Source organism: Meles meles, chromosome 19, assembly GCF_922984935.1.
Source record: "Meles meles chromosome 19, mMelMel3.1 paternal haplotype, whole genome shotgun sequence".
Lineage (NCBI taxonomy): Eukaryota > Metazoa > Chordata > Mammalia > Carnivora > Mustelidae > Meles > Meles meles.
The window spans coordinates 16485376-16498854 of record NC_060084.1 but is presented as its reverse complement, the minus strand read 5'-3'; the positions used below and the strand labels follow the sequence as shown (position 1 = coordinate 16498854).

At 37.5% G+C, this 13479-nt stretch overlaps 1 protein-coding gene across 1 annotated transcript in view; it reads left to right on the top strand.

The window, feature by feature from the left end:
- LOC123931227 (cytochrome b5 type B) overlaps nt 1–12065 on the top strand; it is a 39181-nt gene extending 27116 nt beyond the window's left edge. Inside the window, exons 4-5 of the mRNA XM_045988120.1 lie at nt 4671–4699; nt 8374–12065. Coding sequence (XP_045844076.1) covers nt 4671–4699; nt 8374–8464 — 120 coding nt within the window. The 3' untranslated portion in view covers nt 8465–12065. The remainder of the gene's footprint in view (nt 1–4670; nt 4700–8373) is intronic.
- Nucleotides 12066–13479: the final 1414 nt, after the last annotated feature.

Here is a 13479-nt window from a genome sequence, read left to right as displayed (position 1 = left end):
GGCTCAGTGGGTTAAAGCCTCTGCCTTTGGCTCGGGTCGTGATCCCAGGGTCCGGGGATCGAGCCCCACAGGGGGCTCTCTGCTCAGCAGGGAGCCTGCTTCCTCCTCTCTCTCTCTGCCTGCCTCTCTGCCTACTTGTGATCTCTGTCAAATAAATAAATAAAATAAAATAAAAAATAGAAATAGTGTGTAGTTTTGCAAAAGAAGGTGTTGGAAGGATAAGGTAACATCTTTTTCAAATCAGCCCTCCAGTGTTAGAACATGTTTTTCACTTCTTTGGTCCCAGTAGAAATTACTCTGTGAATGTTGAGTTTTTTCCTCCAGTGATGTCTTATATATGTTATCACAATGGGTTCTTGAGACAGTCGTACAGAAATTTATCTTAGAGGGTGTTTTTCATCTTTGAATTTTTCCCTTATATGCAGGGAAATATTTTCTACTTGACTAGGCTGGCTCTAGGGATGATACATCCCTAGAAATAGTAATTATTAATTATTAATACATTAGAGCCTTTCTAGAAAGAGAAGATGCTCTCGATCCACACATGGCCATGTCCAGTTGGGACTATAATATGTTGAAGTCATGTATTTAAATAGTCAGACTTTTTAGATTTTAAGAAATTAATTCTGAAATTCATATTGTGAGTGTTCATGCTGTAAAGTCCATTGTATCATAGGGGGAAAATCCTTTCCAATAGTGTTTGAAACCGAAAGTTCCAAAGTTGTTTTTCATAAGTTACTGGCCACATAGAAACCAAAGTGTTCTAAATAAAAAGCTACAAAAACTGTTGGACCACCCAGATATTCATGAGCTTTGAAGGTGGTATGTGGCCCAAAATCCACTTTTTCCAGTTTTAAATACTTGGAATCCTCTTGGAATAGCAAGCATCTAGTTTAGGAATTAAAACATAAGCTCCTAAAAGAAAAAAGGAAAAAAGAAAAAAAAAAACTCCTTGTATACCCTGCAATAGATTTCCCTTTTATTTAAACCTCTGAAAGTCTAAACTATTCAGGCTAAAGGTTTACTTTATAAATGCCCTATCTATATATTTTGATGCATCATAATCCTAATTGTGGTGTATTGTTTCCTATGTTTATGTTCTGTTGATAGAGCACACTATTCCTTAGGCATGGGTTTTCCCATGTTTTTTCAAAAATGGCTTTCATAGTGAAACCATGCCCACTGACCCCCAAATCCTTTCCTGTATGTTTGCCAATTACTACATTTCTTTGTCATTCTCTTAACCATATCAGAGAGTCCGTACTTTCAGTACAGTGCCTCTTGGAATAGTATCTAGAAGAATATAGATACTCTATAAGAGTATCTTATACCAGGTGTAAGATAGAAAAATCTGCATGTGGGTAGTGCTGCTTCAGTCTTTCCAGACATGGGAGACTAGTGTTTCCTTCTCTCTAACTTTTAGAAAGCTGCTATTGTAGATTTTGTGAAAATGCCCTTGGGTCAGAAAATTGTGTTGAGTTAATTAAATACGGCTTTAGAATTAGAGTTTATCTGGTTTGAGCCTTTCATTTTATAAGTGAAGAAACCAATTTAGCATTGAACTTGAAGACTGTAGACAGTTTCAGTTATGAGCAGTGTAATAAAAAGGGTACTCAGATATTAGGAAATATTTCCTTTTACCCTCAGAGCCCATGTTTGTTTATTTAATGAAGGAATTAACGCCTTAATTAACCTCGAACTTAAGAAACTGTTTATTCAAACAGTTCATTTCTGTTAATTTTGAACTAAAATCAGAGTAGACTTAAAACAATTTGGTAGTTTGGAAGTGTATTCCAGAAACATGCATATTAATTACTTGGTAAGGCTTTTGGTAGAAAAACTGGATTTGATCTGCTTCCTTGTAACTAAAATCGTACAGTATTGCAGTTTTATCCTTCCATGCCAAGGATTGAGCAGTCACTGTTCTCCTGACCAAAAATCTTGCATGTAAATTAAGATGTGGGCAAGAACATTACCAGCCAGATATGCCTGAACACACAAAGGGGTAAGTTAAAGTCAATCATAAACTGTAGGAATTTCACTTACACATCCATTAGATTGAGCACAGAGCTTTGGAGTGGAAATGGGGAGCTGTGCATAGAGACAATGGCAGGGTGGGAGTGAAGGAAGGTTTTGTGTGAACAAAGCCTTTTCTTTTTCATTTTGTTAAATTAAAAATAACTTCCTTGGCTTCTTTCCAAACTTGGCTAAGGTACTTGGCTTCTACGAGCAGTGCCTTAAACAGCTCTTTCGTTATAGCTGATTAGAAGGAGAGTCGCTGTAGTTTGGGACTTACTTGGCTGTCAGTGTCCTAAAGAAAGGGTCCACTTCTTTCTCTTCTTTTTCCTCCAGTGGTAGGGAAGTTGGTCTTTTTGCCTCCAGGGATGGAATGATCTTAAAACAGGATTTGAGGTACTTAGTTTTTTTTTGTTGGTTTTTTTTTTAAGTATGTTTAAAATTTTTTAGTGTTTATCAGAAACTATTAGAGTTGGAGCGTATTTTGGTCTTCTTTCTGGTCTTTTTCTTTTCTCAGTTGCTTTCCACATTGTCTGAGGTTCACTCCACTTAGCACACATGCCAGGCTGTTAGTTGTAAAAGGGGCTAAAGGTTTGAAATCTAGAGAATCCAGTACTATGAACATCGGCTTTTACTGTGACTGCAGATTAAACATAACACATATATTACCCTATAATGCTTTCATGTAAGCCTTTCAAATTGTTCCAGATTTTTTAATACTGACTGTACATTTTTTCTTCCAAAATCATTGGTATATATGTGGATAAAGCATGAAAGACTATAGACATCCTATTTTTGATGAAATTCAATTATTTCATGGCTGCTGTAGTGGAATCTTTTATTTTTTTATTTTTTATTTTTTTTTTTTTTTTAAGATTTATTTATTTGACAGAGAGAAATCACAAGAGAGGCAGGCAGAGAGAGAGGAAGGGAAGCTGGCTCTCCGCTGAGCAGAGAGCCCGATGCGGGACTCGATCCCACGACCCCGAGATCATGACCTGAGCTGAAGGCAGCGGCCTAACCCACTGAGCCACCCAGGCGCCCCTGTAGTGGAATCTTTTAAAAGGCAACATTATAAATTAATCTGATACACACTCTACCATAATTACTACAAGCACCACCTTCTAAATTTATAAAACATTTGCTGTATTTCTCAAAGAGTGACTTGTAACATGTTTTAATTAATCTGACTTATGATGTTCTAGAAATGTCCCAGATAGCAGTTATCATCAAGGTCTCAAAGAAGTATAGTAGTTTATTAATGTGGTTTATCTGAAACTTCTTATGAAAGGTTATATTTGCCAGTAGTTTATTTGCTGCTTATTTCTTTTTGGGTTTGGGGCATGTATTCATTTGCATGGCAGTGTTTTGGGTATATGAAATTAAAACTCATTTCATGATCTGCTCTAAAGTATCTACAGTACTATGTAGGGTTTTTGGAAATTCTTGGTGATTACTGAAAATTGTGGTTAAACAGAGTTAATATTCTGTGTTCACACCATCGTAACATACTGCTGCGTATTGACAAAGAGATATTTTGGGCAGTAGTAACCTATGCTAATGGCTTTGTATGCTAATGGCTGCTAACCTCTGGCAGTAAGTTAGCCGGCCTTTTGTATGTATAGCTAATTAATGGACTCCAGAACTTCATTTGATATTTACTTAAGTCGCATTTGAAAATTTTAATAACAGATTTTTAAGCTATAATTCACATACCATCCAGTTTATTCGTTAAAATCTACCTGTCAGAGGGTTTAGTATATCCATAGAGCTGTGCCACCATAATCACAATATCACAATAATTTTGGAACATTTTCATCACTCCAGAAAGAAACCATATACCATTAGCAGTCATTCCCATTCCCCTCCAACTCCTTTGCCCCTGCTACTCCTCCAGCCCTAGGGAACCACAGATCTACTTCCTGCCTCTAGATTTGCCTGTGCTGAACCTTCATACCAATGTATTTCTGTAATACTTGTATAATACGTTGTGTTTTGTATCCTCATTGCACTTAGCATGTTTTCTTCACGGTTCATCCATGTTGAAGCATGGATCAGTACTTCATTGCTTTTTATTGCCCAAATTTTGCTTTTAAGGTTATTTTGATATTTTTCCCCTTAATTCCATTCTTCCCATTTCATTGTTAAACAAGCCCCAGGGTTTCTACTCCTAATGATGACGATTTCTAAGAGTAACCATTTCATCTCTATAAGCCATGAAGAAACCAGCTGCACACGCTAGAGCATTTCACAGTTGATCTTTTTGACACAAGTTTTGATTTTTAAAATATGTTTTCAGAAAATGTGGTCTTGGCTACTGCCAGTGTGGCAAGCCCAACTGAACTAGGCATATCATTGTGACTGTAATTAGTTCAATATAGTTTGCATCAATACCATTTTTTTTTTTAATGTCTAAGAAAGTTTAGGCCATTTTTCTGGGCTCTCCTTACTTGTTCTTCACTAGGAAGTACCAGTATGTTACCAGAAATAGAATTCTTGGTCCTCCCAGTGCATTAGGTGTATAAACATCAAATTGCACGAAAGATGAAGTTCTGTTATTAGCTGCCAAGTTTATGTAGATACTCAGTAAAATTTGCATACTTATTAATCTTCTTTGTTTTTTTTGGTAACTTTTGAATATGCATCTTCTTCAGGATCCTTCGAAAGATGCCCCGTGCAAAAGGTTAGTATATCCTTAATGGACTTCCTTATGCTCAACATAATGTCTGGCCAGAGGTTCTTCCATAAATATACATGTATAACATAACTTAAGAATACAGTTTGACTTGGGAAGAAAAGTGGGGAATACAGTCAAGGGTATTACGAAAGTGTTGTGTGGTGACAGAGGTTAGCTACACTTGTGGTGAGCGTGGCATAGGCATAAACTTGTCGAATCACTGTGTCATACACCTTAAACTAATATAATACTGTGTTACTATATTTCAGATATGTGTTAACTATATTTCAATGTTTTAAAAGTACAGTTTAACAGCTAACTCTCTTTTGGCCAATATTACTGCAAATTCAGTAATTTCTTACATTTGCAAAATTAATTTTGACACAGTCATTTTGAGTAATCTCAAAAGTTCATGCTTTGAGTAATTTTTAAATCATGTTGTGACATAAATTGGAATCACATTCGGTGAGAGGCCAATGCAGGGACAAGTAACTACTGTTAAGTCAAGCTAGCAATCTCTGTAGCTGAGCCCCACTATGCAGCTTCCACTTAAAACTTAGTCTCATTTAATCCTTGAAACCACTCTGTAAGGTGGGTGCATTTTATAGAAGAAAAAAATGTGTTGCACATGTATTCCGGGATTTGGATTTTTTCAGTGGTTACTTCAAATATCCATTGCTGCGGTTTTAGGAATACAATAGTATGAGCTCTGAAAGGTATACATTTGCCATCCCTTAAATGTACTTGAGATGATTCTGGAATCCTTGGCTTGTAAAAAATCTTGATATTTTATATTTATTTATATTTTATGTTTTATAAAACTCTCTGTTTACCTTTCTGAGGGTTTCAGAGAAAGTGAGAGAAAATGTTGTGTTCTCCCCCCCCCCCATAAAAGTATCGCCTCTTTTTAATTTGTAGTGGAGGACAGAGAATTAAGAAAATTTAAACTTCGAGGAAACTATTAATAAATTTGCCTTCCTTAATATTAAGGTGTTAGGCTCAGCCAAAGACTCCGGAAAGAATTTGGAAACACCAGCCATAAAGTTGCAGTATTCTTAGGCTACACATAACACTCGTTAAGAATTATCATGCAGGGATGCCTGGGTGGCTCAGTCCAACCTGTGTCCAACTTGGGCACAGTTAAGTTCCAGCTTGGTTTCAGCTCAGGTCATTGTGTCATGAGATCGAGTCCAGTGTCCGGCTCCGTGCTCAATGGGAAGTCTGCTTGAGATTCTTTCCCTCTGCCCCTGCCCCCATTCATGTGCTTTCTCTCTCTTTCTCTAAAATAAATAGATGCATCTTTTAAAAAAAATTATTATGCAGAATACATAAAGAATTCCTACAAATTAATTTTAAAAAAATTTAGTAGAATATGAAAAAAAGACTCAAACAAGCACTTCACAGAAGAGGAAACCCAGATATAGGCACATGAAAAAAAAAAGTTTAATTTCATTTGTTATCAGAGAGATGCAAATTAAAATCATAAGGTAGGGGTGCCTGGGTGGTTCACTTGGTTAACTGTCCAACTCTCGGTTTCTGCTCAAGTCACCATCTTAGGGTCGTGAGAACTAGCCCCTAGTTGGCTCCTTGCTCCATGGGAGCCTGCTTGAGATTCTTTCCCTCTCCCCCTGCCCCCCACTGGCTTGCACATGTACATTCTCTCTCTCTCTCTCAAATAAATAAAATCTTTCAAAAATAATAAAATCATAAGGTATATTGCCCGATGACCAGGTTGGCAAAAATTGAAAATTCCACAAAAAGGTGTTGTTGAGGAAGTGGATTGCCAAGGTTCTTAGCCCCTCTTAGGGAAGCATAAATGGGTACAGTCACTTTGGAAAAGAGTTCGGCATTATCTAGTAAATTTGGCAATGTTAATAACTTTTGATCCAGAAATTCCATTTCTCAGGATTTATTCAAGAGAAATGGGTGCACAAATATGCCAGGAAACACATACTAGAATATTCATAACAACATTATTCAAGATAGCAAGATACTGGGGAAACAACCCAAATAACCATTTCTTAATAAAATGAATCCAAAAAATAATAAAATGACTGAATCCATTCCGGTATATTAGTAAAATTTTGGTGTATTTCTAAAGTGCAATACTAAATACTACAAAGAATAAAAACGAGTGAGTCACAACTATGTACAGTAACCTGAGCAAATCTCCAAAAGAGAGTTCTGTCTTATGGCTGGGAAGTTACTGTTGCACCTAAAACTCTTTTGGTGCTGCCTAAATCCATTTCCTCTGTTTCTATCTCCAGTGACAGTTACGTATTACAAATTGTATGAGGACTGGTAGTCAACCATTCTCAGTCTTTTGTACAGGAGAATTTCTCTTCCGTGTTTTCCCAAGGAACCTATTGTAGTCTCTTATGGTGATTCTCCAAGATACCTGAATTGATTACCTTTCTGGGGACATTACTTCAGTGTTCCCATGTGCCATAGTGTTGTCGTACATGCTAGTTCGCTTTACCCAAAGCTCCTTGGCTGACATTCTCAACTTCTCTGGGGCAGCTTTCGACCATACTTAAATGTACAAAATGCCAGGCATGTTTAGGCAAGGAGAATCATTGTTGTTACTGAAACTCAGCTGGTTTTATTGCCTTCAAAACCTTTTAATACCAAAGCTGTGTATGTTTGGACCATGGAAAAATTACACTTTGAAACGAACAGTGCTAATGAGCCGAATAGAGAAGAATTATTTTAAGGAGAGTGACGACTATTGTGGAATTCCTAAGGAGAGTCTCTTACGGGACTTCTCATGTTAACTGCCATTTATTTAACATTATTTGACTTTGTTCCCTCCCCTCAAAGGTTTGTTTGTTTATTTATTTATTTATTTTTAGAGCGAGAGCAGGAGGGAGAGGGAGATAGAGAATCGCAAGCAGGCTCAATCAGGGCTTGACCCCACCACCGCGAGATCATGACCTGAGCCAACACCAAGAGTTGGTTGCTTAACTGACTGAGCCACCCAGGCACCCCAAACTTTTTTAAGCCAACTGCCATTTATTTAACTTTTCAGTATGTTCTGTGTGGATGTGTATCCTTGTTAGTGTCCAAACTTAACTGGAGATTAAGAGGATGGGTCTGGAACCAGACTGGTTAACTCAATTTGCTTCGTGATTTTGGGTGCAAGGCTTGTATTCTCTGTGTATACTAGAGTAATAGTAGTACCTATTTCATAGGGTTGTTGTGAGGATTAAATTTAGAAAATATATGTGAGACAGATATAACATTGCCAGTAGTTGTATTAGATGATATTGTTTTTAAATTTGTAACCATATCTATAAAATGGTGGCTTTTTTCTTCTTTAAAAATGTTGATTGTAGAATATGTGAATAACAAAGCCAAAAGAAGAAAAATTTAAGCCATCCATGATCCAGAAATAACCGCTACTTGTCTTTGTAAAAACCTATAAAGAGGCCTATATATGTATGTATTCTTTAGTATTATATTGTGCATTCTGTTTTTAATCTTTTAAAATTATTGTTTAATATTATCATGCCAATCTAGGTTTTTATTTTTTTCCTGTTACTTGGGTGATAAAAGCAGTTAAACTTCCCAAAGTAAATCAAAACTCTTTGCTCATAAAAATATTAAAACGTGGTTGTTGAAAGATAGGAAATGTTTGGTATCAGGTGTTCACGGCTTCATTGCTTTCCCCCCACTTCTAGTTGCTGGTCATACTGGATTTTGCCCATCATAGGCGCTATTGTCTTAGGTTTCCTGTATCGTTACTACACGGCGGAAAGCAAATCCTCCTGAGGAGACCATGTGGAAGTTGGAAAGCATATCCATTGGGAGTGCGCGCTAGAGACTTGTTTGGAGGCCCTCTTCTCGAATCCTGCTGGGTGTGTGCTTCCCCCTTGGAGCCCAGATGGTTGGCCAGACGTCCACCCCAGACCTGGGGCCAGTGTCCTTCATTTCCCAGAGCCTTACTCCCACAGCACCTGCTTGTTGTTCTGTGTCCCTGCCAGTGGCCCCTCTCTCCGCTGGCTTCACCAGCTCCTTTGTGTTTCCAAACTTGGTTTTATAATTACAATCCATACGTCCTAGTGACATTGTACTTTGGTAAAAATGCCTGCTTTCCAATTCTTTGATGTACATTAGATATTCTTAACAGGGCAACACACTCTGGTTTTGAGATTTTTCTTTTTCCATTTTTCTTTGAAGTAAATATATATGTGTGTATATATATACACTTAGTTCTGACTTAATTCTGTTATTTATCATAAGAGGTTTAATTAATGAAGTAAAATTGCACACCTGTGAGTTAAAACACAACTGCCAAATGATCTCGTTCCTTGTTTATATTTGTTCAAACTAGGAAGGACCATGAAATCACCCACCCCACCCCGAACTAGTGCAGCAGGTAGCTCTTGCTACCCCTCAAGTCCGCCAAGTGGTGCTGGGCAGAACTGTGCTTCCATTGTATTCCTTGGAAGTGGAGAGAAAGAGGGAAGGGGAGAGGTCAATTGGGGTGATAGGATGAATTCCTAGTCCTTTTTCTTTCACAAAATATTGAAGACACTACTTTAGGACAGGAGTTTAGGAAAAGCACCAAAGATTTCCTTCTTTTCTTTCCTTTTTTTCCCCCCCAAAGACTTCATGCCCTACTTTCATGTGGCACCAGTTTCTCGCTGTCTTCTTTCTTTCCCCCCACAACTGTCTTATTGGTGAGATACAAATTTATAATTCTCTCTGTAGAACTTTACCAGGGATTTTTTAACTGATTGATTAGCAAATGTTTTCTTTCTCTGTTTTACAAAAGCAAGAGAGTTCGACTTGATCAGAGATACAGGATCAGATCTTCTGTTAGCCCCGGTAAATGAACTTCAGCAGTAAAGTGGCCTTCGAAAGGGGGAGCACGTGACAAGAGAATGTTTTCCATTTCATCCGGGTTTTACCTCCTTGGCTCCTATTTGTGATTTTGTTGTTTTTCCATTGAGGGGGAAAAGAAAAAAAAAACAACCAACGAATAGTTTTATTCCTTGGATGAGTGTTTAATTGAAGAGCAGGTCATTATTTAGAATTATGTGAGTGTTTCTTCTTGGTTCAGGAATTTTTCTGGCTTATTTGACTTTACTTTTTTTCCCTCTGTGGAAGAACCTGAGGAGACAGTGTACAGGCTGTTTTCTGCCAACAACTGTTTGTGGTGATTTTTCTCCCCATTTTTTAAGGATTACCAGCCTGCTTCTGAGCCGTTGTCCTATGCAGCAAGGAGCAGCTTGGTTCCAGAAGGACCATGGACACTACTCAGTATGTGTCCCCACAAAGCAGTGTCTGCCCATGCAAACTATTTAAGAAAAGGTTCAGCCCACGTCCTGCAGTTGAGTGAATTCAGAATTCATCAAAATAATATTAACCTTGTATTTGCATGCTTGGATATGATGTTCTGAAGAAATTTTAAGGGATTTTTGGCAGACTTTTATATATTAGGGATGTGGGAATAGTCAAACTTTTATCTTTAGAAAATATTTTATATAAAATGCCACTTTTAGACACTTTATTGAGAAAAACCTTTGTTATTATGTAACAAAAGTGGTGTGACTATTGATGGTTCTCCCATTTGAAGGCATAAGGAAGGACTGCCTTGAATAAAAATTGGTATATAATTGCTATAGTAATTAAGCTGCATGATCACATGGGCCACATTGGGGTAGAAATAAAGAACAAAGGAATATTGAGGAGCTGGAAAGGGAACGTTCAGGCTGAAAGTAAGCCAGCAGATAACTTGGATCAATTAAAAAATCTGTTGGCAGTCTCCAAAATGAAATGAAAAACATTTGGCTTATAAGAAATGTTAAAGAGTGATAGTCTTAAGTAAAATTGGTGGGGTATTTTTGTTTTTTATTTTTGCTTTTGTTTTTTAGGGCAAACACAACACTAAAGGTATGTTTTTCTATTTCATATTGGTTGTCTTTTCCTGTTTATATCTGGACTTGTTTTTACTTGGAGCCAGAAGAAAAGATTTTCAGACTTTGTCTCTACCGTCCATGAAATCCATCCAACACCCAGGGCTTCTTTTGATCTACTCCTGATGTCACTTTGTATTAGAAAAAACCCGTTTGGGTCCTTTCGCTGTTCCTCTGCTGCCTACATCAACAGCCAGGCGAAAGGTAGAGCTGGTGTGTGAATTTGCAGTGGTTTTTCTAAACAGTAAAATAACACAGTATGTTAGCCAAGTCCATCAAAAAAGACTGTTTTAAGAGGTAAACTCAAATTCTCAAAACAATCTGGACATCGGTTGGTCACGAAAACCCTTCTGGAGAGCAAATGGAGCCAGTTGCTGTTGGCTGACGGGGCCTCCGAGAGCTGGTCTCTGGGGTGGAGAGTTGTTCGTTCCCGAGGAGGACCCAACTGCCGCCTCATTCTGTGCTGTGCACGTGAAGGCTGGAGGTGAGAAAAGGCGGAGATGAGGGAAAATGTGTGCCACCCACATGGGGATGGGAGTGCCGGGCCTCCAAAATTTGCTAGCCCCTGTCCCTTAGTAATTGGTTTCGGTGTCTAAACAACTCCACGTCTGTAAAGACAAGAAGTGGTGGGAACAAAGGTGATATGGTGTTTAGTTCTTTTGTGACCTCTTAAGCAGAAACAAGAATTCATTGGAACCTATAATTTGAGCCTTTCAAGCTCTTTTAGCAGTTGCCATAAGTGCATATGTTGTGAGATAAGAGCATTGTTGAGTTTATACTCATGGAAATCCGATGTGGAGCAATGAGAAATGCTTTATATTTATAGGCCAAGTATATCATTACTTATGGTATCTCATGCTTCAAATCTCAAGTGATACCTATCTGGTTAAATTCCATTTTAGGAGATTGAAATGCAGAACATTACGTTTATTACTTCCTTCCCTGGGAGAAATGGAATCAGACATGTCTTGTCTCAACAGGAGGTTTTTTGTGTTTTTTTTTAAACCATCTCATTCTGTTGCCAAATATCACAAAAGTAATGGGGAGTTCAGTTCACATTTGGCTGTTGTTCTCTAAAAGGGCCTGGTTTGGAATTTGTGGGGGTGATTTCAGAGGGAGGTTCCAGAAAGCAGTGAGAGGTATTTGTCAAGTTACCTACCAATATCTAGCATCTTACTCATAAGTTTAGGAGCTGCCCTTTTCCTGTACCTATATTCTACATGTGCTCGTTCGGCAAAATGTTTATGGTTATTTAACTTCCTTTCTTTTTACTTCACCCTCAACTGTGGATGAGTAATATTAACATTCCTTTTGTGTATTCAATAATGGAGTTTGTTTACCTATTTTATTTCAGCATATTTTGAACAAAGATCTTTGTCTCTTTCTGCTGGAATGTGCACACAGTGAATGTTTGTTAGAACTACACACAATAAAGATACTGTTTTCCTTTTCTTGCCCTGACTACAGTTATTAACTTTTTTTTTTTTTTAAAGCAGAAGTGTTGGCTCTGTAATCCTAGGTGTTCTGGAAGAGAAGAATTTGAGGAGCATGAAAGTCACTTCTATCTGTGCTAATAATGTGTTTAGTGTAACTTGATGGGCAGTTCTGTGGTTCTTCAATATTCTTTCTGCTGTTCTTTCTTTGAAGTTAGTTGCTTGGTTGATAATCACAAAAGGCAAAAATCTAGACTTTTACTGTGTTAATGGACGTGAAGTGTCAACCAAGTAGACCAGTTGGGAGTTCTGTTTTTATTGAAACCATCTGGTAAAGAGAAGCCAGTACAAGGCCATAATATTTTGTTATCTGCGATGCCAGTCTTCAAATGATTGTTTTTCTTGGAAATAGCTAAACTGTTGGGGAAAATTAAACACTCAGATTGAAGTTCTAGCGACCATGTTAATTAAATAAGGGAAATAAACAATTCTTATAATTACCTTTAAAACATACTGATAGCCTTCTAACATTACTAATGAGACATCGTTCATTCGGGCTTGGTTATTTCACTGTCACATGAATTACCAACAGGAAAGGGTAGGCCCATTCTTACTACTATTTTTTGAATCTAATGTTTAATCTCCAGTCCTGATAATTATTATGACTGACTCTTCGTGATACTGAGTATTTGGTAGGTGCTTAACAAATCCTGATTTATTCTTGAAAGCCTGAGGTAGAAGATTGTGATTCTGTTTATGTAAATTTAAGGTAAGAAATGCCCACATGGTCTACTAAACTGTTGGTAATTGTAGGTGTTTTTGGTAACCTAACATTAATTAGCTTAATAGATATCTGTAGTATGCATTGAAAGGACCGCTCAGCTTAATCACATATATTCCAGCATTTAAAAAACTTAATTTTTTTAAGACTTTTTTGTTCTTAAGTAATCTCTACATCAACGTGGGACTCGAACTCGCAACCCTGAGACCAAGAGTTGTACTGTCCACCAACTGAGCCAGCCAGGTGCCCCTAAAAAACTTAATTCTTTTATAAAGCATCCGGGAAAGACTAGAGTTGCTGTCAAATGAGACATGAAGATACAGCTATAACACTCTTCATCATTTATGTGCCCCCTACTATGTGTTATGCAGTACCTGTGATAGCATTTCTGATCCATCCCCTTATAGCATCCTTACACAGTAGATGGGGATATTAGAATTTTAACAAAACTTGCCTAAGGCTACACAGCTAAGATGAAAGCTAGAATTTAGATCCAAATCTAGCCCTAAACTCTCCATTTCCTCTGTTGATGGTTCTCCTATAAAAAATAAGCTTCAACTGTATAAGAATTAATGTGTTTGGTATATCTATTACTGATTCTCATATATAGGTGTTTCTGTGTACCGTCAATGAAATGGATCAGTAATAATC